This window comes from Oncorhynchus tshawytscha, linkage group LG20, assembly GCF_018296145.1.
Source record: "Oncorhynchus tshawytscha isolate Ot180627B linkage group LG20, Otsh_v2.0, whole genome shotgun sequence".
NCBI lineage: Eukaryota > Metazoa > Chordata > Actinopteri > Salmoniformes > Salmonidae > Oncorhynchus > Oncorhynchus tshawytscha.
In genome coordinates, this window is record NC_056448.1 from 39,614,476 (window position 1) to 39,636,700 (window position 22,225).

At 41.9% G+C, this 22,225-nt stretch overlaps 1 protein-coding gene across 1 annotated transcript in view; it reads right to left on the reverse strand.

The window, feature by feature from the left end:
- megf10 (multiple EGF-like-domains 10) overlaps positions 1–22,225 on the reverse strand; it is a 95,609-nt gene that overhangs the window by 66,520 nt on the left and 6,864 nt on the right. The window contains exon 2 of the mRNA XM_024381561.1: positions 3,963–4,105. Coding sequence (XP_024237329.1) covers positions 3,963–4,087 — 125 coding nt within the window. The 5' untranslated portion in view covers positions 4,088–4,105. The remainder of the gene's footprint in view (positions 1–3,962; positions 4,106–22,225) is intronic.

A 22,225-nucleotide genomic window follows, 5' to 3' on the forward strand; every position in this document is an offset into this window, starting at 1 on the left:
CTGGAAGAGGCCCTAATCTCTGGATGTTCTGCTTTCTCTGGAACAGGCCCTAATCTCTGGACGTTCTGCTTTCTCTGGACCAAGCCCTAATCTCTGGGAACTGAAAGAATAAACAATGGGGCAAGAGAAGCAAACAAGCCGGCATCCTGACAAGACTACGTTGGTGAGCAAATAAACCGCCTCTACCCTCCGTTCTATTGGCGAACGTACAATCAATTACTAGATAACAAACTGGACAAGCTCCTCTCGAGACTATCCTATCAACGGACCTGAAGATCTGTAATATTATTTTTTCTCGGAACAAGGACATGGATAATATACATCTCACTGGTTTTTCCATACATCATCTAGACCGAGTGGCAGTCTCGGGTAAGATGAGGTGTGTGTCGCTTTGTTAACAACAGCTGGTGCGCAACCTTTAATGTTAAGGAAGTCTCAAGTTTTTACTCGCCTGAGTTAGAATACCTCATGATAAACTGCAGCCAATAGTATTTACTAAAAGAGATTTCTTTCAAATTTTTCGCAGCTGTCTATTTACCACCACAAACTAATGCTGGCACCAAGACTGCACTCAACAAGCTGTATAGGGCCAACACTTTGTTTTTGCATTATTTAAACCAAATTGAATATGTTTCATTATTTATTTGAGTCTAAATTGATTTTATTGATGTATTATATTAAGTTAAAATAAGTGTTCATTCAGTATTGTTGTAATTGTTATTATTACAAATACATTTTTAAAAATCGTCCGATTAATCGGTATCAGCTTTCCCCCCCTCCAATAATCGGTATCGGTATCGGCGTTGAAAAATCATAATCGTCAACCTCTAGTCCTGATGCCTGCTTACAAGCAAAAACTCAGACAGGAAGTACCGTTGATGCGCTCAATACGGAAGTGATCCGATGAAGCGGATGCTAAGCTACAGGAATGTTTTGCTAGCATAGATAGGAATAATGTTCCAGGATGCATCCGATAACACTAAGGAGTTTACCACATCAATCACCGGCTTCATTAATAAGTGCATCGACTGCATCGTCCCCACAGTGACCATATGTACATATCCCAACCAGAAGCCATGGATTACATTCAACATCCACACTGAGCTAAAGGATAGACCTGTCATTTTCAAGAAGTGGGACACTAATCCCTCTACGACCTCTGACGAACCATCAAACTGGCAAAGCATCAATACAGGACTAAGATCGAATCCTACTACGCCTTCACTGACCCTCGTCGGATGCGGCAGGGCTTGCAAAGTATCACGTACTACAAAGGGAAAGCCAGCCGCGATCTGCCCAGTGACACCAGCCTACCAGACAAGCTAAATGACTTCTATGCTCGCTTTGAGGCAAGAAACATTGAACCATGCATGAGAGTACCAACTCTTCCGGACAGAGGAAGGCCCTCCAGGTGTCAGAGGAAGGCCCTAAATACTGTCAAAGACTCCAGCCACCCAAGTCATAGACTGTTCTCTCTGCTACCACACAGCAAGCGATACCGATGGACCAAGTCTGGAACCAACAGGACCCTGAACAGCTTCTACTCCCAAGCCATAAGACTGCTAAATAGTTAACCCATTTTGCACTAACTATTTTGATTCATCACATAAGCTGCTGCTACTGCTTATTATCTATCCTGTTGCCTAGTCACTTTATCCCTACCTACAGTATATGAAAATATACGCCTGGTACGGCAACTGCTCCGCCCACAGCCGCAAGGCTCTCCAGAGGGTAGTGAGGTCTGCACAACGCATCACCGGGGGCACACTGCCTGCCCTCCAGTACACCTACACCACTAGATGTCACAGGAAAGCCAAAAAGATCACCAAGGACAACAACCACCCGAGCCACGACCTGTTCACCCCGCTATTATCCAGAAGGCGAGGTCAGTACAGGTGCATCAAAGCTGGGACCGAGAGACTGAAAAACAGCTTCTATCTCAAGGCCATCAGACTGTTAATCAGCCATCACTAACATTGAGTGGCTGCTGCCAACATACTGACTCAACTCCAGCCACTTTAATAATGGAAATGGATGTAAAAATGTATCACTAGCCACTTTAAACAATGCCGCTTAATATAATGTTTACATACCCTACATTACTCATCTCATATGTATATACTGTACTCGATACCATCTACTGCATCTTGCCTATGCCGTTCTGTACCATCACTCATTCATATATCTTTATTTACATATTCTTTATCCCTTTACACTTGTGTGTATAAGGTAGTTGTTGTGGAATTGTTAGGTTAGATTACTCATCGGTTATTACTGCATTGTAGGAACTAGAAGCACAAGCATTTCGCTACACTCGCATTAACATCTGCTAACCATGTGTATGTGACAAATACAATTTGATTTGATTTGATTTACCTGTTCATAAATTCAGAGCATTTTTCTCAGACTGCACAGTGGACGCTCTGGCCGAGGAGAAGGGTTGATCCGGGTATTTTGACCGCAAAAACAGCAGTCAAGCATCCAAGCTAACTGGCTATGTTTGACTAGCTTGCTAGCTACTTACAGACACAAATGAGAGAACAGCTCACTCTGACCATTTACTCACCCTAGCAGAGCTGGTTAGGCTGTTTTATGTTATCCAGAGCGTTGGTGTCTGCAACTGTGTTGCTGGCAACAATTGAATTACGCTTTTTTTTTGCCAATGTTTACTGACACCGGCCATATACAATGGGTGTTGAGCGTTCGTAAATTCGTTAGTTATTTTACCAGCTACGTCTAGCGACAGTTGTCACAGCGACATAATGAACATTCTATTTAAATGGTTACATGCATAGTGGAATCTTTTGTTCAGGCATGTAGCTAGCTAGCTAAACAATGAACCATATTCCCAACTCATGATGTTACTACCCTGCATGAATCTGCAGGTAGCTAACCAACCAGGTTCAACATTAGCTAGCTAACATTAGGCTATAACTAGCAATGCAAATTGCGGAGAGGGTTTGGCCTGTGGGGATTTTGTGGGAGGCGGGTGCCTGCGGGCTGACCGCGGTTGCCAGTTGAACGGTGTTTCCTCTGACACATTGGTGTGGCTGGCTTCCGGGTTAATCTGAAGGGTTTTAAGTAGGACACATTACTCCACCTTCGCCTCTCCATTGGAGAGTTGCAGCGATGAGATAAGATTGAAAGTTGGGGAGAAAAAGGGGGTAAAAAAATAACTAAATGCATTTTGATAAAAAACTAAAGTTTACATTTAAATGGCTCTCCTGTGAAGTAGTGACATGCGACATACACCTAGTATCCTGAAACAGCTCACATTTATTCCTTGTGCTATTATTTTTTAAATATTTTTCTATTTTTCTCTCTGTATTGTTGGAAAGCGCCCACAAAATAATAATTTCAATGTTATAGCTGTTTTTTTATGAAGCATGTGAGAAATAACATTTGTTTTGATGGATTTGGTTCTCTGGAAAATGTAACAGATATGAGATTAGCACTGAACAACAACAAATTGTTCTAAAACAATGTTGAGAAATGTGAGTCTTGCTAAGTACTTAAATCTGGGTTTGGGTCAACTCCATTCCCATGAATTGAATTACGATTCATGAATGGAAAGGTCCACAGCGACAATAATGATCCGTTTGCGATTCATGAACTGAATTTCAATGCATCCCCTGAACTGAGTGAACTGATTGAATTGACCTCAACCCAGACTTTAACTTAACTCAACTCAGACTTGAACTTAACTCAACGCAGACTTTAACTTAATTCAACGCAGACTTTAACTTAACTCAACGCAGACTTTAACTTAACTCAACGCAGACTTAAACTTAACTCAACCCAGACTTGAACTTAACTCAACTCAGACTTTAACTTAACTCTAGGGTGTAACTCTAAGGCTGTGGTGGTGTTAAATAATGCATACCTGTGAGAAGGTGTGTCCCTGTATGTGGGTGTGTCTGGCTTGTGGGTGTGTCTGGCCCTGTGGGTGTGGTCTGGCCTACCTCTCCCAGTGGCTGCAGACGTTGGGGTCCTCCAGATTGAGGGAGGAAGTGGAGCGGGGCAAGAAGCAGCACATCACCGCCAGCAGGATAGTCGCGTAGTGCCACAGGAAGGAGGAGGCGGCCATCTTGGGTGGAAGCTACACCTTGGAGACGACAGCAGACAGAAATGAGAATCCAGCTGCTCATGAGTTGGTGTCCTGTCTTTCCTGTAGTCAGTTGTTATAAACACATTTGAATAGGTAACTTGGTGAAGTAAACACAAGCCTTCTATATCTATTGTTGTGTGAGTGATTTTGTGTGTGTGTGTGTGTGTGTGTGTGTGTGTGTGTGTGTGTGTGTGTGTGTGCGTGCGTGCGTGCGTGCGTGCGTGCGTGCGTGCGTGCGTGCGTGCGTGCGTGTGTGTGTGTGTGTGTGTGTGTGTGTGTGTGTGTGAGGGGTGAGGGTCTGTGTATATGTGTGTGCAAAAACAACCGACAAACACAAAACTGGTACTTGACTTCATCTCGCCATCAGAATGCCTACGGTCACAGTGACAGCTTGTTGTGTGGGGACAGGATGGTGAGTCTATTCCCCCACAGAGCTCCTCACTGTTAGACAATTAGTACAGCGTCTGTGTACAGTGGCCCAGTGGCCACTCCATGGGAATGACACACATACAGGGCCTTCAGTAAGTATTCCCTCCGCTTGACTTTTTACACATTTTGTTGTGTTACAAAGTGGGATTAAAATTGATTTCATCGTATTTTTTTTGTCATCGATCTACACAAAATACTCTGTAATGTCAAAGTGGAAGAAAATTTGAACATTTATTACAAATGAATGAAAAATAAAACACTAATATATCGTAATTAGATAAGTATTCAACCCCTTGAGTCAATACATGTTAGAAACACCTTTGGCAGCGATTACAGCTGTGAGTCTTTTTGGGTATGTCTCTAAGAGCTTTGCACATCTAGATTGTTCAATATTCAAAAGAATTTCAAGCTCTGTCAAGTTGGTTTTTGATCATTGCTAGATAGCCATTTTCAAGTCTTGCCATAGATTTTCGTGCCGGTTTAAGTCAAAACTGTTACTAGGTTACTCAGGAACAATAATTATTACCTTGGTTAACAACTCTAGTGCAGATTTGGCCTTGTGATTTAGGGTATTGTGCTGCTGGTGAATTTGTCTCCCAGTGTCTGTTGGAAAGCAGACTTATTGCAAAAAGGATGTATGTTTTGGAAGATTTTTTTATTCAGTACAAGCTTCCTTCTTTTCACTCTTTCATTTAGGTTAGTATTGTGGAGTAACTACAATGTTGTTGATACATCCTCAGTTTTCTCATATTACAACCATAAAACTCTGTAACTGTTTTAAAATCACCATCGGCCTTGTGGTGAAATCACTGAGTGATTTCCTACCTCCCCGGAAGGACACCTGTATCTTTGGCTTTGACTGGGTATATTGATACATCATCCAAAGTCTCATTTATTAATTTATCTGTGCTTGAAATTCATTAATCGATTGAGGGACCTTATAGATAATTGTATGTGTGGGGTACAGAGATGGGGTAGTCATAAAAAATAATATTAACGACTATTATTGAACACAGAATGAGTTCATGCAACTTCTTATGTGATTTGTGATATGTTAAGCACATTTTTCCTCCTGAACAGATTTAGGCTTGCCATAACAAAGGGGTCGACTATTTATTGACTCAAGACATTTCAATTTTTCATATTTTATTAATTTGTAAAAAATTCTAAAAACAAAATTCCACTTCGGCATCATTGTCACGACTTCCGCCAAAGTCGGTCCCTCTCCTTGTTCGGGCGGCATTCGGCCATTTTGGCTCTCGCCTTCTCTAAGAAGAAGGCGACTCAATTACCACCCCATCTTCGGGGGGATTGTGCGATAAACTTTCAGGTAAACGCCGCACTTCCTAGGAGTCACGTGTATCCCCTGTCACAGGCGGAGACGGTGGCTATGGAGACATATGTCTCAGAATCTCTGCATCAGGGGTACATTCGGTCCTCTTCACCCGCCTCCTCGAGTTTCTTTTCTGTGAAGAAGAAGGAGGGAGGTCTGCCCCCGTGTATTGACTATTGAGCCCTTAAACAGATCACTGTGAAGTACAGTTACCCGCTACCTCTCATAGTCACAGCGATTGAGTCAATGCACGGGGCGAGCTTCTTCACTAAACTAGATCTCAGGAGCACTTACAACCTGGCGTTCGTGCCCTGGGCCGAGATGGCTCAGAACTCGCTCCGCCACTCTGCCACTCCGCCACTCCTCCACTAACCTCTCGCCCTTCCAATGCGTACTGGGGTACCAGTCACTTCTGGCACCGTGGCATCAGAGTCAGACCAAGGCTCCTGAGGTGGACAACTGGTTCAGGCGCGGAGTAGACCTGGGACGCCACCCATGTTCACCTCCAGCGGGCCGTGCTGCGCCAGAAGGCCAGCGCAGACCATCACCGCAGTGATGCCCCGGTGTCCGCACGCCATTTAAAGTCCTGAGGAGACTGAACGAGGTTAGTTACCGGTTACAGCTTACTGGTTACAGCTTACTATATTAACCCCTCGTTCCATGTGTCTCTCCTCAGGCCGGTGGTGGCTGGCCTGCTCCAGGAGTCTGAGGTGGGAGAGGTTCCTCCGCCCCCTTTGGACATCGAGGGGGCCCCAGCGTACTCCGTTCGCTCCATACTGGATTCGAGGCGTTGGGCGAGGGGCTTTCAGTACCTCGTGGACTGGGAGGGGTACGGTCCTGAGGAGAGATGCTGGGTTCCGGTGGAGGATGTTTTGGACCTTTCTATGCTGCGGAAGTTCAACCGTCTTCGTCCGGATCGCCCTGCACCTCGCCCTCCGCGTCGACCCTGAGGCCGGTGTCGGCGCGCTGCTGGAGCCGCACGTCAAGGGGGGGGGTAACTGTCACGACTTCTACCGAAGTCGGTCCCTCTCCTTGTTCAGGCGGTGTTCGGCGGTCAACGTCACCGGTCTTCTAGCCATCGCCGCTCCACCTTTCATTTTCCATTTGCTTTGTCTTGTTTTCCCGCACACCTGGTTTACATTCCCTCATCAGACTAAATGTATATTACCCTCTGTTTCCCCCATGTCTGTGTGTGTAATTGTTCTTTGTGTAGGGTGTTACGCTACAGGCTGGCTTGCGCTAGGTTTGTTTCTAACCTAGGTTTGTTTGTTTTGTTTAATCCGGTTCAAGTTACCGTGGTTGTGCTTTGTGCTGTCTCGCCTGTGCCTTTGGGCCAGGGTGTATATTAAAGTTATCCTGTTATCACCCATCTCTGCTCTCCTGCGCCTGACTTCCCGGCAACCAGTCACTCACCCCCGTTACAATTGTAGGGTATTGTGTGTTGATCAGTGACACAACATCTCAATTTAATCCTTTTTAAATTCAGGCTGTATGTAACACAACAAAATGTGGAAAAAGTAGTGTGAATACTTTCTGAAGGCACTGTACCTTCCAATGGAGTTCCCCACAAAGTTCCCTTAAAGAGTCCATTGGAATGTTCTTCAAAGTGCAGTTCTTAGTAACCTTACAAAAAGTTCCACTGTCAATACTTCTAGAAGTTCAATTTCACCCGTCAGGCTTAATATTAGGCTTACTTTCATGGCACCCTACTCTAACTACTGTACTCAAAGTCCCTTCGGAGGGCCCTTCATAATTCAGAACCCATAGTTCAGAGGTTAAAAATGCACTTCACAGTGCCCTGCCTTCACACTAACATAAAAATATACAAACCACATAAACATTCCCATATGCGTAGCACAAAAAATTATTTTCAGAAATATATGGTATGCAAAATAAATCCACTCGCAGCATGAATTGACACTGCGGCACAAAAAAATCCTCACTAACCATCTGCTTTCCATCAACACCCATTAGATCCATTTGCTTTGTTAGTTTTAGTCATTGCAACAGATTCCAGAGAATGACCTTGTAAAAGAGGTTTTAAGAGGCCCTGAGTTGACATGATGTTGAGCACCCAAACCCCAAAGAATGACCTTGTATGCCCTCACGGTGGGGTCAGAGAACAGAGAAAGTCAGAGCGGTGAGGAGGATGACAACACAGAGCCCTGTAATTCGGACCGTGAAATACTATTGATGCTTTTGTTCATTGAGTTATTCAAAATTCGAAAAGCACTCGCCCATCTGAGCGATCTTTTTTGCAGGTGCATGAAAAAACAAGACACCCGCACACTGCTTTTGCTAGCATCACTGCTCTTGAAATAAGCTTTACATTTCGGCCTCAAGGCCTTTGTCAGTGGCTTCATTGAGTTATGAAATAATGTCACAAGAAAAGTTCTCAACTATTCATCATTGTAGCCTAAAAATATGTCATGATTCGACATGGTGCGATGTGGTAAGATCAAACATTAGGTTAAGCCACTCTGTTTAATTGTTTCATAACAGAGACATACTGACATTGACGTATCTTCATGATGTTACTTACAGAATATGAAGAGTGACTTTAGTTTTCAAGTATAACTTATTATAACCATGTCCATTCTCCAAGACTTCACATCTTATGCCAAATCATCCAGTTCTATTTCTGTAGCATTTTGACTCATTTAACCCCAAAACATAAGCGTCTCCCTCAAACAGTATGGCATTTGTTTCATAGTTTACCAGAATGACAGGATTCAGCCAACAGATTGTTGGTTCCAAAACCGTTGTTGCTATTTGTGATCCCAAGCCACCAATAATGATAAGGGAGAGCCACAAGCCCCAGGCGTATCCTTTTTGTCAAGAAAGTGGTCAAAAGTAACCATTCAGAAGACATTACCTTTGCACATAATTAAAAAAAAAATCTTTATAGTAGTCAACAGTGTTTCAACCATATTTCAACCATAAATCAATATACACCAGCAAATAGAAGTGGCCGCAACAACAAAAAATGACCTGCTACTGGTTGTTATGGAATTGTTTTCCATTCTGAGGGGACCAAATTGAAGACAAGCACTGGACTCCACTACCACTGACGTTTCCTCCTGTGGTACACCTCACAATGATTTGGAGTCTGTTTCTCATCCATTCCATTTCTCCTTGGTGGTGCATGTGTGGCAAACCCCAAACAACTGACTGTTTCCCCACATATAATTATTGAGCTTCATTCAACATCGTTTACTGTCTATTGTTTCATTTGAAGTCTTCTAAGATAAATATTCATTTTCCCAGAACAGTTTTCAGAACATTTAAGAAGCTTTAACTAGATGTACAGTATATCTCCAGAATGAAGCTGAATTGCTATTTATGACAAGACCTAGTACCGTACATTGGATGGAAATATTCAGGACAGACATAACTACATTCTACGTGAAAGATCCTCAAGTGCACATTACAGTGTCTTCAGAAAGTATTCACGCCCCTTGACTCTTTCCACATTTTGTTGTGTTAAAGCCTTCATTTAAAATGCATTTTGTGAGATTTTGTGTCACTGGCCTACACACAATACCCCATAATGTCAAAGTGAAATGATGTTTTTAGGATTTATTTTACAAATGAATTAAAACTGAAAAGCTGAAATGTATTGAGTCAATAAGTATTCAACCCCTTTGTTATGGAAAGCCTAAATAATTTCAGGAGTAAACATGTGCTTTAACAAGTCACATAATAAGTTGCATGAATGACTACCTCATCTCTGTACCTCACACATACAATTATCTGTAAGGACTCTCTGTCGAGCTGTGAATTTCAAACACAGATTCAACCACAAAAATCAGGGAGGTTTTCCAATGCCTTGCAAAGAAGGGCACCTATTGATAGATGGGTAAAAAAAAATAAAAAGCTGACATTGAATATCCCTTTCAGCATGATAAAGTTATTAATTACACTTTGGATGGTGCATCAATACACTCAGTCACTACAAAGATACAGGCGTCCTTCCTAAATCAGTTGCTGTAGAGGAAGGAAACTGCTCAGGGAATTCACCATGAAGCCAATGGTGACTTTAAAACAGTGACAGAGTTTAATAGCTGAGATATAAGAAATCTGAGGATGGATCAATAACAATGCAGTTACTCCACAATACTAACCTAAGTGACAGAGTGAAAAGAAAGAAGTCTGTATAGAATAAAAATATTCCAAAACATGTATCCTGTTTGCAATAAGGCACTAAAGTAAAACTGCTAAAAATGTGGCAGAGGAATTATCTTTATGTCCTGAATATAAAGCTTTATGTCTGGGGCAAATCCAACACAACACATCACTGAGTACCACTCATCATTGTGGTGGCTGCATCATGTTATGGGTATGCTTATCATCGGCAAGGACTAGGGAGGTTTTTAGGGTACATAGAAATAGAATAGAGCTGAGCACAGGCACATTTCTAGAGGAAAACCTGGTTCAGTCGGCTTTACAACAGACACTGGGAGACAAATAGACCTTTCAGTAGGACAATAACCTAAAACATAGGGTCAAATATACAGTGGAGTTGCTTAAGAAGACTTAAGAAGACGACATTGAATGTCCCTGAGTGGCCTAGTTACATTTCGGACATAAATCGGCTTAACAATCTATGGCAAAATTGAAAATGGTTGTCTAGCAATGATCAACAACCAACTTGACAGAGCTTAAAGAATTTTTTAAAGAATAATGTGTGAATATTGTTCAATCTAGGTATGCAAAGACTTACCCAGAAAGACTCACAGCTGTAATCGTTGCCAACGGTGATTCTAACATGTATTGACTCAGGAGTGTGAACGCTTACGTAAATGAGATATTTCTGTCATTCATTTTCACTAGATTTTCATTTAAATTCCACCCCTGTGCACACCATTACAAAAAGCGAAATATACCACAATAATCACATCGGAGATACAGAAGAACCTGTGCGTGTGGAAAGGCCGGATCAGCGTCACACATTGAAAATACAAATGTCACTGATTGGACATGCTTTGATACGAAACCTTCTCGGGACTCTTTTGAGGGCAGTAGGAGGGAAGGATGCATTCTTAATGTATTAAAACAGGTCCAAACTGGCCCTGTCCACTGCCCACTGAGTCACCACTTCCTGCCTGACTCACAGAGGGTGGAAGGGTGTCGGGGGCAAAGTCCTTGAGACCCAAAGCAGGTCATTTGAATATTGCACTACTTTGTGCAGAAATCCCCCTCTCCCCCGCTTCAGTTTCCCCATCCAGTATTTTACAGGCAAGACTGCAAAAAGGGAGGGGTAAGAACCCAAGCCAACAATGCATGCCATTGGTGCAAGCCCATCCCTGTGCCATCAAGGCCCTAGCAGTGTTTAGTCTCAGAGGAATCCAAAGCCTCCTTTCGCTAATGGCCATATTGAAACCAGTTTGCTCTCTCTTTCTCTGTCTCTATTTTATATACCTCCTGTCTGATAGTACACTGCTTAGACAAAGCATCCCTGGCATCAACAGTCATGTCACATCCCAGGCAACTGTACATGGTAGAAGTCTATGGCAGCACATAAACAAGTCAAAAACAAAGTAAAAATGCAGCACTGGCTCCAAATAATATAATGTTTCTTTGATGATTTCTAAACTTTGAATCTTTGCGTGCAAGATTTTGTTCACAGCTTGAAGGGATAGTTCTCTCAAAGAACTTTCAGAATTTGTCAGAGGCGTTCAAAAAAAAAAAATCCCATTGTGTGTAGTGTAAGACTAGTTAATATGCAATAGTCTACAAATCAAACATTGTTAGTGTGGCAGGTTGGGCTTCCTGCAAGGATTGAAGCTTGTAGTGATAGAAAGACACCCCTGGTGGATGCAACTTCATGTATATGATCTGACCACATTGCTTCTACAGCTGCTCTCCACATCTCTCTGTGCTAGCTAGCTAACCAAATAAAAGGCTAACCACCAGGGCTGCATCTCTGCCTCAGGCTAACCTCCCGAAACCCCAGTAGAAAGAGGACGGTGGAAGTCTACGAGAAGACGGGCTTCTGCGTCCTCTCGCTGATGACAGTGTGTCTATGCGGGCGGTTAATGGGGGCACCAGGGGCTCGCTCTCTGGTTTCACTGAGCTAACGGGCACAGCTGCACACACCCCGCAAAACCCCAAACCCCCTCCCCGGGACAACTGCAGCAGTTCACAAACAAGGGTGTTGCTGTGCGTGTGAAAGAACCCTACACACACTATACACACCACTCCTGATGCAGGGCTTAGGGGGCCAACAGGGCTTTGATATGCTGTGCATAGCAGTCCAGTATCGGATGCCCCGGGGAAGTTCATTCAAGCACAAACAGAGGACGGACTGAGTCCGTGCACAAAGTATTCAATTGCCAAAACATGCTGTCTTCTTTAGGCACTTCTGCCAACGTGGGGCTTAGCCGTCCAAAGTTAGTTCACTAGAGAACTATTCAGAATTGAGATGACGAAATGACAAGCTGTTTTACACAGTATATGCTGGTTAGTGGAGTTGTCAGTTATGACAGCAGTAGAGTCAGACACTGAAGAGTGGTAAACAGGCAATAGCCAATTGGTGCATAGGGTGCAACAGCTTTGGGTGATTGGGGACGATAAGTACCCAGCTAGCACATAACGTTCTGAGAACCATATGTTTCTTAGAGCTTGTTGAGAGCGTGGTTAGTTTCCGAATGGGTGGCAAGGAATAAGTTAGTCCTAAATATTTCAAAAACTAAAAGCACTATATTTGGGACAAATCATTCACTAAACCCTAAACATCAACTAAATATTGTAATGAATAATGTGGAAATTTAGCAAGTTGAGGAGACTAAACTTCTTGGAGTAACCCTGGATTGTAAACTGTCAGGGTCAAAACATATTGATACAACAGTAGCTAGGATGGGGAGAAGTCTGTCTATAAAAAAAGCACTGATCTGCACTCTTAACAGCACAATCAACAAGGCAGGTCCTACAGGCTCTAGTTATGTTGCACCTGGACTACTGTTCAGTCCCCAAGTCCAGAATAGATTATGGGAGGCACACAGGATTACATAGAGCCATGACTACATGGAACTCTATTCCACATAAAGTAACTCATGCAAGCAGTAAAATTAGATTTGAAAAACAGATACAAATACACCTTATGGAATAGCAGGGACTGTGAAGCGACACAAACATAGACACATGAATACAAACACACGATAACATACGCACTATACTCACACGTACACACGTATTTTGTGTTATAGATATGTGGTAGTAGAGTAGGGGACTGAGGTCACACAGTTAATACGTTATGAAATCTGTTCTGAATGTATTGGTGGCGCAGGGGACTAATTCCATAGTTAGAGGACCGAAGATCATTGGTTTGAATCGCACTGACGCCGCGCCACAATAAAAAATAAATGTGTTTGCATAATTAATGCCTAAGCAAATGGATTTTCATCTGTGCATGGAGTTCCAAAAGGGTCAATTAAGCTAGCAGTGTTATTAGAATTCTTATTGAAACATGTTCTCAAAGGTTATTAATTACCTTCAAATAACCTATGATTTTTATTCTCAGAATGTTAATAAAACCTCAGGAAAACTTTCAGGGAACCGGAGCAAAACGTTCTCAGAACCTTCCTGCAACTTAAAATGAACGTTACCAGAACAGGCAAAAAATCTCACTTCCGTTCTCAAAACTTAAAAATTCAGTTTTACCAGTTAGGAAACTTATGGCTTCGTTCCCAGAAACAATGGGAAACCACAAAAGTATGGTCCCACAGCTTCCAAGGAACAAAATGTGCTAGCTGGGTAGTAGCCTTGCAAGAGGCTCATAGGAGCAGCTTCATGTACAAGTACACACCCGGGACAGGACGCTAGTCTATTGCAGGGCTTTGGCAGGGTTTGAACCTTGAGTTTATCAACTACAAGTGTGAATAACTAAGAGTCTTATAGGAGGTTGAGTTTTCATTTGACAAATCCTACAACACAGAACAAAACATCTTGCCATCTTTTGATAATTTAAATCTAAAACTTTCAATTATTTCTTCTTAGAAGGCGAATTGAATTCTTAAAAAGTTTGAATGTCAGATCGGTCATTTGTCAGCCCACATTAGCATGTAAATGACCCAGAGGATGTATTTATCTAAATTGACAGTGCCATGATCTCTTCCTGTGACATCTGCTTTATAAATCAAGTGAGTTAGTTCATGAGTTTGATTGGACTTGCAGTAGGAATACCTCGACAGGACAGACAGTTTCCTTTACTAGATAATCAAAAATAATCTAGCACTTCCCATTTCCTTTACATTCAGGAGGAACATGAATGACCGTGTGCTGTGTGTGCGTTTGTGTGGGTGCGTGTATTCGACTGTGTGTTCAAGTATGTCACAGTGGTGGGGCTGGACTCCAAACATCTTATCACAAATGTCATTATCTAGTTACAGTTTTTCTCAATTGCTAAAACACTAAAACCCATTGGCTGAACAAAGTTCTCAGTTGCCTGGACTCATTTAGCTAATTATGCAGTCTGTTGTCAATACCTTCAACCATTTCACATGGTAAAACACTATTTGCAGATCTCACTTAGACTTTTCAGCAAAACTCTAAACACATTCTCATTCTCAAAACACATTCTGCACTCTAATGCACATGTCATCCATACTGGTAAACACCAGTGGCAACAATCAAATACAAATAGAGAAACATGTCATTGATTGAACACAACCACTCAAAATTGTTTTAACCTGTTTCAAATGATGCGACACAACCAATATAAGCCAGTTCAGAGAGCAAACAGGTTGCTGAAGGTGGGGAGGAGAAAGTCTGAGAATGGATACTGTAGTACAGTGCATTTATAGGCTGTATACTGTACAATGGACACATTGTATGGCCCTGAACATTGTGCTTTCCATTTATTAACAGTACTAACTGCTCAATAGATTTTGACTGGTTGCAGGTTCATATCAACAAAGAACAAGAATTACAGTATCACAGAGACAAAAGGACAAGTTTGTCAGATGCAGGGTACAGTACTGTAAAAATAGGGGTACAAGGAGGAGGAAGAACAAAAAACAAAATTGCAAAGAGCAAAGCAGAGTATTCATTTCTGATCTATTTTGAGCTACTATGATAAGAACATGTTTTCGTTCATCAAAAGACAATGACGGAAACATATGAATATTTTTTTAGATTAAAAATGTACTTCTCCCTGAAAATTGTATGTTTTTAACAATAACCTCACACTCAAAGTCAACAAAACTAAGGAGATGATTGTGGACTTCAGGAAACAGCAGAGGGAACACCCCCCTATCCACATCGATGGAACAGTAGTGGAGAGGGTAGTAAGTTTTAAGTTCCTCGGCGTACACATCACAGACAAACTGAATTGGTCCCCCCACACAGTCAGCATCGTGAAGAAGGCGCAGCAGCGCCTCTTCAACCTCGGGTGGCTGATGAAATTCGGCTTGTCACCAAAAGCACTCACAAACTTCTACAGATGCACAATCGAGAGCATCCTGTCGGGCTGTATCACCGCCTGGTATGGCAACTGCACCGCCCTCAACCGTAAGGCTCTCCAGAGGGTAGTGCGGTCTGCACAATGCATCACCGGGGCAAACTACCTGCCCTCCAGGACACCTACACCACCCGATGCTACAGGAAGGCCATAAAGATCATCAAGGACATCAACCACCCGAGCCACTGCCTGTTCACCCCGCTGCCATCCAGAAGGCGAGGTCAGTACAGGTGCATCAAAGCTGGGACCGAGAGACTGAAAAACAGCTTCTATCTCAAGGCCATCAGACTGTTAAACAGCCACCACTAGCATTGAGTGGCTACTGCCAACACACTGTCAATGACACTGACTCTACTCCAGCCACTTTAATCATGGGAATTGATGGGAAATGATGTAAATATATCACTAGCCACTTTAAACAATGCTACCTTATATATTGTTACTTACCCTACATTGTTCATCTCATATGCATACGTTGATACTGTACTCTATATCATCGACTGCATCCTTATGTAATACATGTATCACTAGCCACTTTAACTATGCCACTTGGTTTACATACTTATCTCATATGTATATACTGTACTCGATATCATCTACTGTATCTTGCCTATGCTGCTCTGTACCATCACTCATTCATATATCCTTATGTACATATTCTTTATCCCCTTACACTGTGTATGACAGTAGTTTTTTTGGAATTGTTAGTTAGATTACTTGCTCGTTATTACTGCATTGTCGGAACTAGAAGCACAAGCATTTCGCTACACTCGCATTAACATCTGCTAACCATGTGTATGTGACAAATAAAATTTGATTTGATTTGATTTGATTTGATTACTCATTGGTTATTACTGCATTGTCGTAACTAGAAGCACAAGCATTTCGCTACACTCGCATTAACATATGCTAACCATGTGTATGTGACAAATAAAATTTGATTTGATTTTCTATTTTTCAGGGTATTGTTTACTGACTGCTTGAGAGTGTATATAATTTATCACTTTGTTTATGATTTGAGAGCAGTGTTTGATTTTGAACACAGGTAAAACTGTTTTGAGGTCAGAGGTTATGTCTGAGTCAGAGGTTATGTAAATAGTGCTTGAAGATGAGGTTTTGTGTTTAATGTTTTCAGGAAATGGAGCAAGGTTTCAGAAATTGTGTTTTAGCAATTGAGAAAAACTGTAATTCAATGAACCTTCGGCCAGTGTGAACGTGAAGCTTTGGAGTTGGAAACTTTTACCGGTAGAGAGAGAATGAGTGAGTAGGTCTATGTTCTTAGTGAAGCTTTAAAGTTGTCTTTATCTAGATTGATTCAAATTGATATGGTTAGTTTGTCTTTGCATGATCTGAGCATTGAGAGAGAGAGAGAGAGAGAGAGAACAAACGCAGCTGCTGTGTCTCTTGTCATCTGTGGTGTGTCGTCTGCCTTTCACCTGACCCACTCAGCTGTATACCAGGACAACCTGCCTTTCTTTTAAACACACTTTGCCTGGGAAACTACTCCAGTATGGGGTCCCATAATGAGTCTAGTCCTCTACCAACTACTTATCTCCCTACCTAATAGGCTTGGGTGGTATACCGTATACACGGTATAAAAGGGTATTTTGAAGTACTGACGGTATGATTTTCAATGCCGTCCCCCAGAAATGTGATTGTTCGTTTACAAAGAGCACATGGGGCTTAGCAAATGTGACGTGACGATCCACTGTTGTGCAGCACAAGAGAGGCGATCAAGTTACACAAGGAATTCACAACTAATGTTTGCCAGCTAAGTTAACTATCTAAGATGTGCCAAGTACATTTTCTCCAGCTCAGAGCTCCAGCTGTGCATTTTGGTTTGCTAACTTGCTAGCTATAACATTAGGTGTCTAGCTTGCAATATCAAGCTGCTTGGTTACAGCAAAGACAATCAATCCCCTTCTGGATCAAGTGTGAGTAGCCCTTTGAGATAGATAGTATAATATATAGATATATATATATATATAATATATAGATAGTATATAGATAGTATAACTTTATGAGCCAGGTTGTCTGTCCTTGCATTTGGTTTATGTTCGCTTGCGCTTATTAGCATATAGCTAGCGTCAGCTAAAGGAATTCGCTAGTATTTTGTTAGCATTTGTTAATATAAGAAATAATTTAAAAAATGTGCCCCTCTGCCGGTAATACCGTATACCCCGTTATGGCACAGGAACTGTATGAAGGTATGGAAATCTAATGCTTTAAGACATGGCGTTTCAATCAGTAATGTAGTGCTAGAAAAATTGGTGGGTAGTCACGGTGCAAAAAATTACGTTCGCTATACTTTCAATGCATTTTTTCCCAAAAGGTTGGTAAACTTTACCCTCCACTGCATCACTGGGTTCAATGTACTTGCTATAGAAGATGTAGAGCAGAATTGGGGAAAATTCTATTTCATTTCACATCAGGAAATACATTGGAAACCACTTAGCTAAATAACAGAACTAAACAAATGTCTAGAAAATGTCAACTACTGTATGTGAACTACTACAGTAAGACACTGTTCAGTGAAGTACCAGGCACAAGCAGTGAGAGGCACAGCCTAATTAAGAGTGTGTGTGTGTGTGTGTGTGTGTGTGTGTGTGTGTGTGTGTGTGTGTGTGTGTGTGTGTGTGTCGGTTGCCACTTACCATGCTCACTAATGTCTCCAAAGCTTACGGTGTTCAAATGGTCTTTCTCTTAGCAGCCCCTTGCTACTGTTTATTGGGACAGGTGGTGCATTCAGAAAAGCTGTACAATTCCCCTATCTGAGACATCTACTGCAGCCCTCTTCCTCCACATACAACACCATTCTGCCAGTCACATTCTGTTAAAGGTCCCCAAAGCACACACATCCCTGGGTCGCTCCTCTTTTCAGTTCGCTGCAGCTAGCAACTGGAATGAACTGCAACAAACACTCAAACTGAACCGTTTTATCTCAATCTCTTCATTCAAAAGACTCAATCATGGACACTCTTACTGACAGTTGTGGCTGCTTTGCGAGATGTATTGTTGTCTCTACCTTCTTGCCCTTTGTGTTGTTGTCTGTGCCCAATAATGTTTGTACCATGTTTTGTGCTGCTATCATGTTGCGGTGCTACCATGTTGTTGTCATGTTGTGTCGCTACCATGCTGTGTTGTCATGTGTTACTGCCTTGGTATGTTGTTGTCATGTTGTGTCGCTACCATGCTGTGTTGTCATGTGTTACTGCCTTGGTATGTTGTTGTCATGTTGTGTCGCTACCATGCTGTGTTGTCATGCCTTGGTATGTTGTTGTCATGTTGTGTCGCTACCATGCTGTGTTGTCATGTGTTACTGCCTTGGTATGTTGTTGTCATGTTGTGTCGCTACCATGCTGTGTTGTCATGTGTTACTGCCTTGGTATGTTGTTGTCATGTTGTGTCGCTACCATGCTGTGTTGTCATGTGTTACTGCCTTGGTATGTTGTTGTCATGTTGTGTCGCTACCATGCTGTGTTGTCATGTGTTACTGCCTTGGTATGTTGTTGTCATGTTGTGTCGCTACCATGCTGTGTTGTCATGTGTTACTGCCTTGGTATGTTGTTGTCATGTTGTGTCGCTACCATGCTGTGTTGTCATGTGTTACTGCCTTGGTATGTTGTTGTCATGTTGTGTCGCTACCATGCTGTGTTGTCATGTGTTACTGCCTTGGTATGTTGTTGTCATGTTGTGTCTGTGTTGCTACCATGCTGTGTTGTCATGTGTTACTGCCTTGGTATGTTGTTGTCATGTTGTGTCGCTACCATGCTGTGTTGTCATGTGTTACTGCCTTGGTATGTTGTTGTCATGTTGTGTCGCTACCATGCTGTGTTGTCATGTGTTACTGCCTTGGTATGTTGTTGTCATGTTGTGTCGCTACCATGCTGTGTTGTCATGTGTTACTGCCTTGGTATGTTGTTGACTTAGGTCTCTCTTCATGTATTGTTGTGTTGTCTCTCTTGTCGTGATGTGAGTTTTGTCCTATATTTATATTTGATTTATATTTGTATTTTTAATCCAATCCCAGCAGGAGGCCTTTTGCCTTTTGGTAGGCCGTCGTTGTAAATAAAAATGTGTTCTTAATTGACTTGCCTAGTTAAATAAAGGTTAAATAAAAATGTTTTTAAAAAAATGCCAAGTGATCCCTGCACAACACATAAGCTCACACAACCCAATAAAGCATCACACTTTAAAGGGGGATTCCACTAATGGTCAAACGTGTTTGGGGAAACAAAAAACATCAGGATATACTCATAAACATGTATGTTGACAGATGTTGAGAAGATACAGCATTTTTGCTCATCCCATAACCCCAAAAAAGGTAACTTGGTCCATTTGATGCCCCACCTGCGTTAGCTGTGATTGATTGAGCTTTCCTGTCTCAAAACTGTCCAGCCCCGTCTATCCGGTACTCCAAGCCGACTTGAGCAAACGCGCAAAGTATTTGAAAGACTTTAAATACTACTTGAACCCAGGTCTGGCCAGTGTCCGCATATCATTTCACCTAACGCTCTAGTTTTCATAATCAGAAGTGGGATTAGAACCAAAGGAGGTCGTTGGTTCCAGACAGTCAGACATCAGGGGATGAGGAGGGTCAGACAGTAAGGATGGGAAGGGTGACTGTCACCAGAGACAAGAGAGCAGGAAATGACAGTGCTTCCAGGCAGTGGACTTGGATACGAGAGGCCTGGAGTGAAAATATAGAGTTACACACTTTGCTGCCCTGAGGACCCAGACCCAAACAGCAGAGAGAGATATCAGAGGGATAATGTCGGTAGGCGCCAACCGTGAAAGCCTTAGTCATAACCCCAAAACGATGTTATCTTATGACAAATTGTATTATAGAATGTTATGCCATTGTGTAGTTAAAAAAGATGTGCATTAGGGAAAGTATGCTAATGGGTAACTCCTCTGTCACTCGGTGGCATCGTTGCCATTGTTATCGACATTCTGCTGACACCGCAGCCATGTTGATGCCTGACTGATGACAAATGCCCAGTCTTTCTGAACGGGGGCAAATTACTGTTTTGTCTAAATTACAGTAAAGTGGCTTGGAAATATGATTACTAAAGTAGGCAAATAATTAGGAAACAACTTTGCCATCCTTATGATGCAGGGCAAGTTTACTTTAGAGAGATGGCAATGTTGCCATTGGGTAGGAACATTTGTAAAAAAATATCTAACAATGCTAATATTAGCTAGCTAAAATTCAGTGCTGTCCCCTCAATCTTAGGTGGCTAGCTAAAGTTATACTGCATCTAAAGTCAATCTGGTGACATAACAATGATGACAAAAGGTTTTCCTACTAATTATTTGCCTCCTTTTTAAATGTCATCGTTTCCAAGACACAGTAATGCACTTTAGATGAACTCTTCATCAACGCCCATTGGCAATGCATTGAGTAGAATGTTCAGTTGGGCATCAGTCCTAAAATGAACGTTCAAAACAATATTGTGACAAAACGTGCAACCTGGTTTCAAGTCCTGGGTACCGTTGAGCCATTGACCCTGAAAACAGCTCACTTGATTCAGCCCTTAGTGCAAATGTTCCACTGTACAATTATCCCTGTTGCCCGGCAATTGACCTCTGTTACGCTGATCAAGCTGCCAAATTTGGGACTTAGGATCAAATTGTACTACTGCTGCCAACAATGTTAGAGCGTCTTTAACAAGACTGATCTCAAATAGACACTTAATCTGAAAACATACTGTATACCAGTATGATTCCTGATTGAATAATCTGTCCCTTCTAGGGTTTACGGGTTGGCTCTATACCCTGATATCTAATGCAGAGGTCTGCAATGCTCTTTGAAGTTAAGCGTGTGCCCTCTTTGACTTTTAGAGAAAAGTAATGTTGTCATAAGAGAAGAATTTCCAATTATCAGAACTTGCTCAAATAAAGTGTAGATTACATTTGCTGGGTCTACGTCTGTGATACTTCCTATAGAGAGTGAACTGTGAATGTGATGGGGATAGGCTACCTCTTCATGCCATCCTCATCCATTTAGCCATGTTTAGCTAGCTAGAACATGGGCAAAACTAAATTTAACTTGATTAGAACATGGGCAAAACCAACTTTAGCTACCTAGAACATCGGTGAAATTGACTTTAGCTAGCTAGAACATGGGCAAAACTAAATTTAACTTGATTAGAACATGGGCAAAACCAACTTTAGCTACTTAGAACATCGGTGAAATTGACTTTAGCTAGGTAGAACATGGGTGAGAATATGTTCAGCTAGAACATGGGCAAAACCAAATATAGCTGGATTAGAACATGAGTGAAACCAATGTTAGTTAGCTAGAACACAGGTGAAACCAACATTAGCTAGCTAAAACATGGGAAAAACAAGTTGAGCTAGCTATAACATGGGTGAAATCTACTTAAACTAGCTAGAACATGGGTGAGACTAAGTTTAGCTAGCTATAACATGGGTGAAATCTACTTAAACTAGCTAGAACATGGGTGAGACTAAGTTTAGCTAGAACACGGGTGAGACTAAGTTTAGCTAGAACACGGGTGAGAATATGTTTAGCTAGAACATGGGTGAGACTAAGTTTAGCTAGAACATGGGTGAGACTAAGTTTAGCTAGAACACGGGTGAGAATATGTTTAGCTAGAACATGGGTGAGACTAAGTTTAGCTAGAACATGGGTGAGACTAAGTTTAGCTAGAACATGGGCAAAACCAAATTTAGCTGGATTAAAACATGGGAGAATCCAACGTTAGCTAGCTAGAACATGGGTGAAACCAAATTTAGCTGGATTAAAACATGGGAGAATCCAACGTTAGCTAGCTAGAACATGGGTGAGACTAAGTTTAGCTAGAACATGGGCAAAACCAAATTTAGCTGGATTAAAACATGGGAGAATCCAACGTTAGCTAGCTAGAAC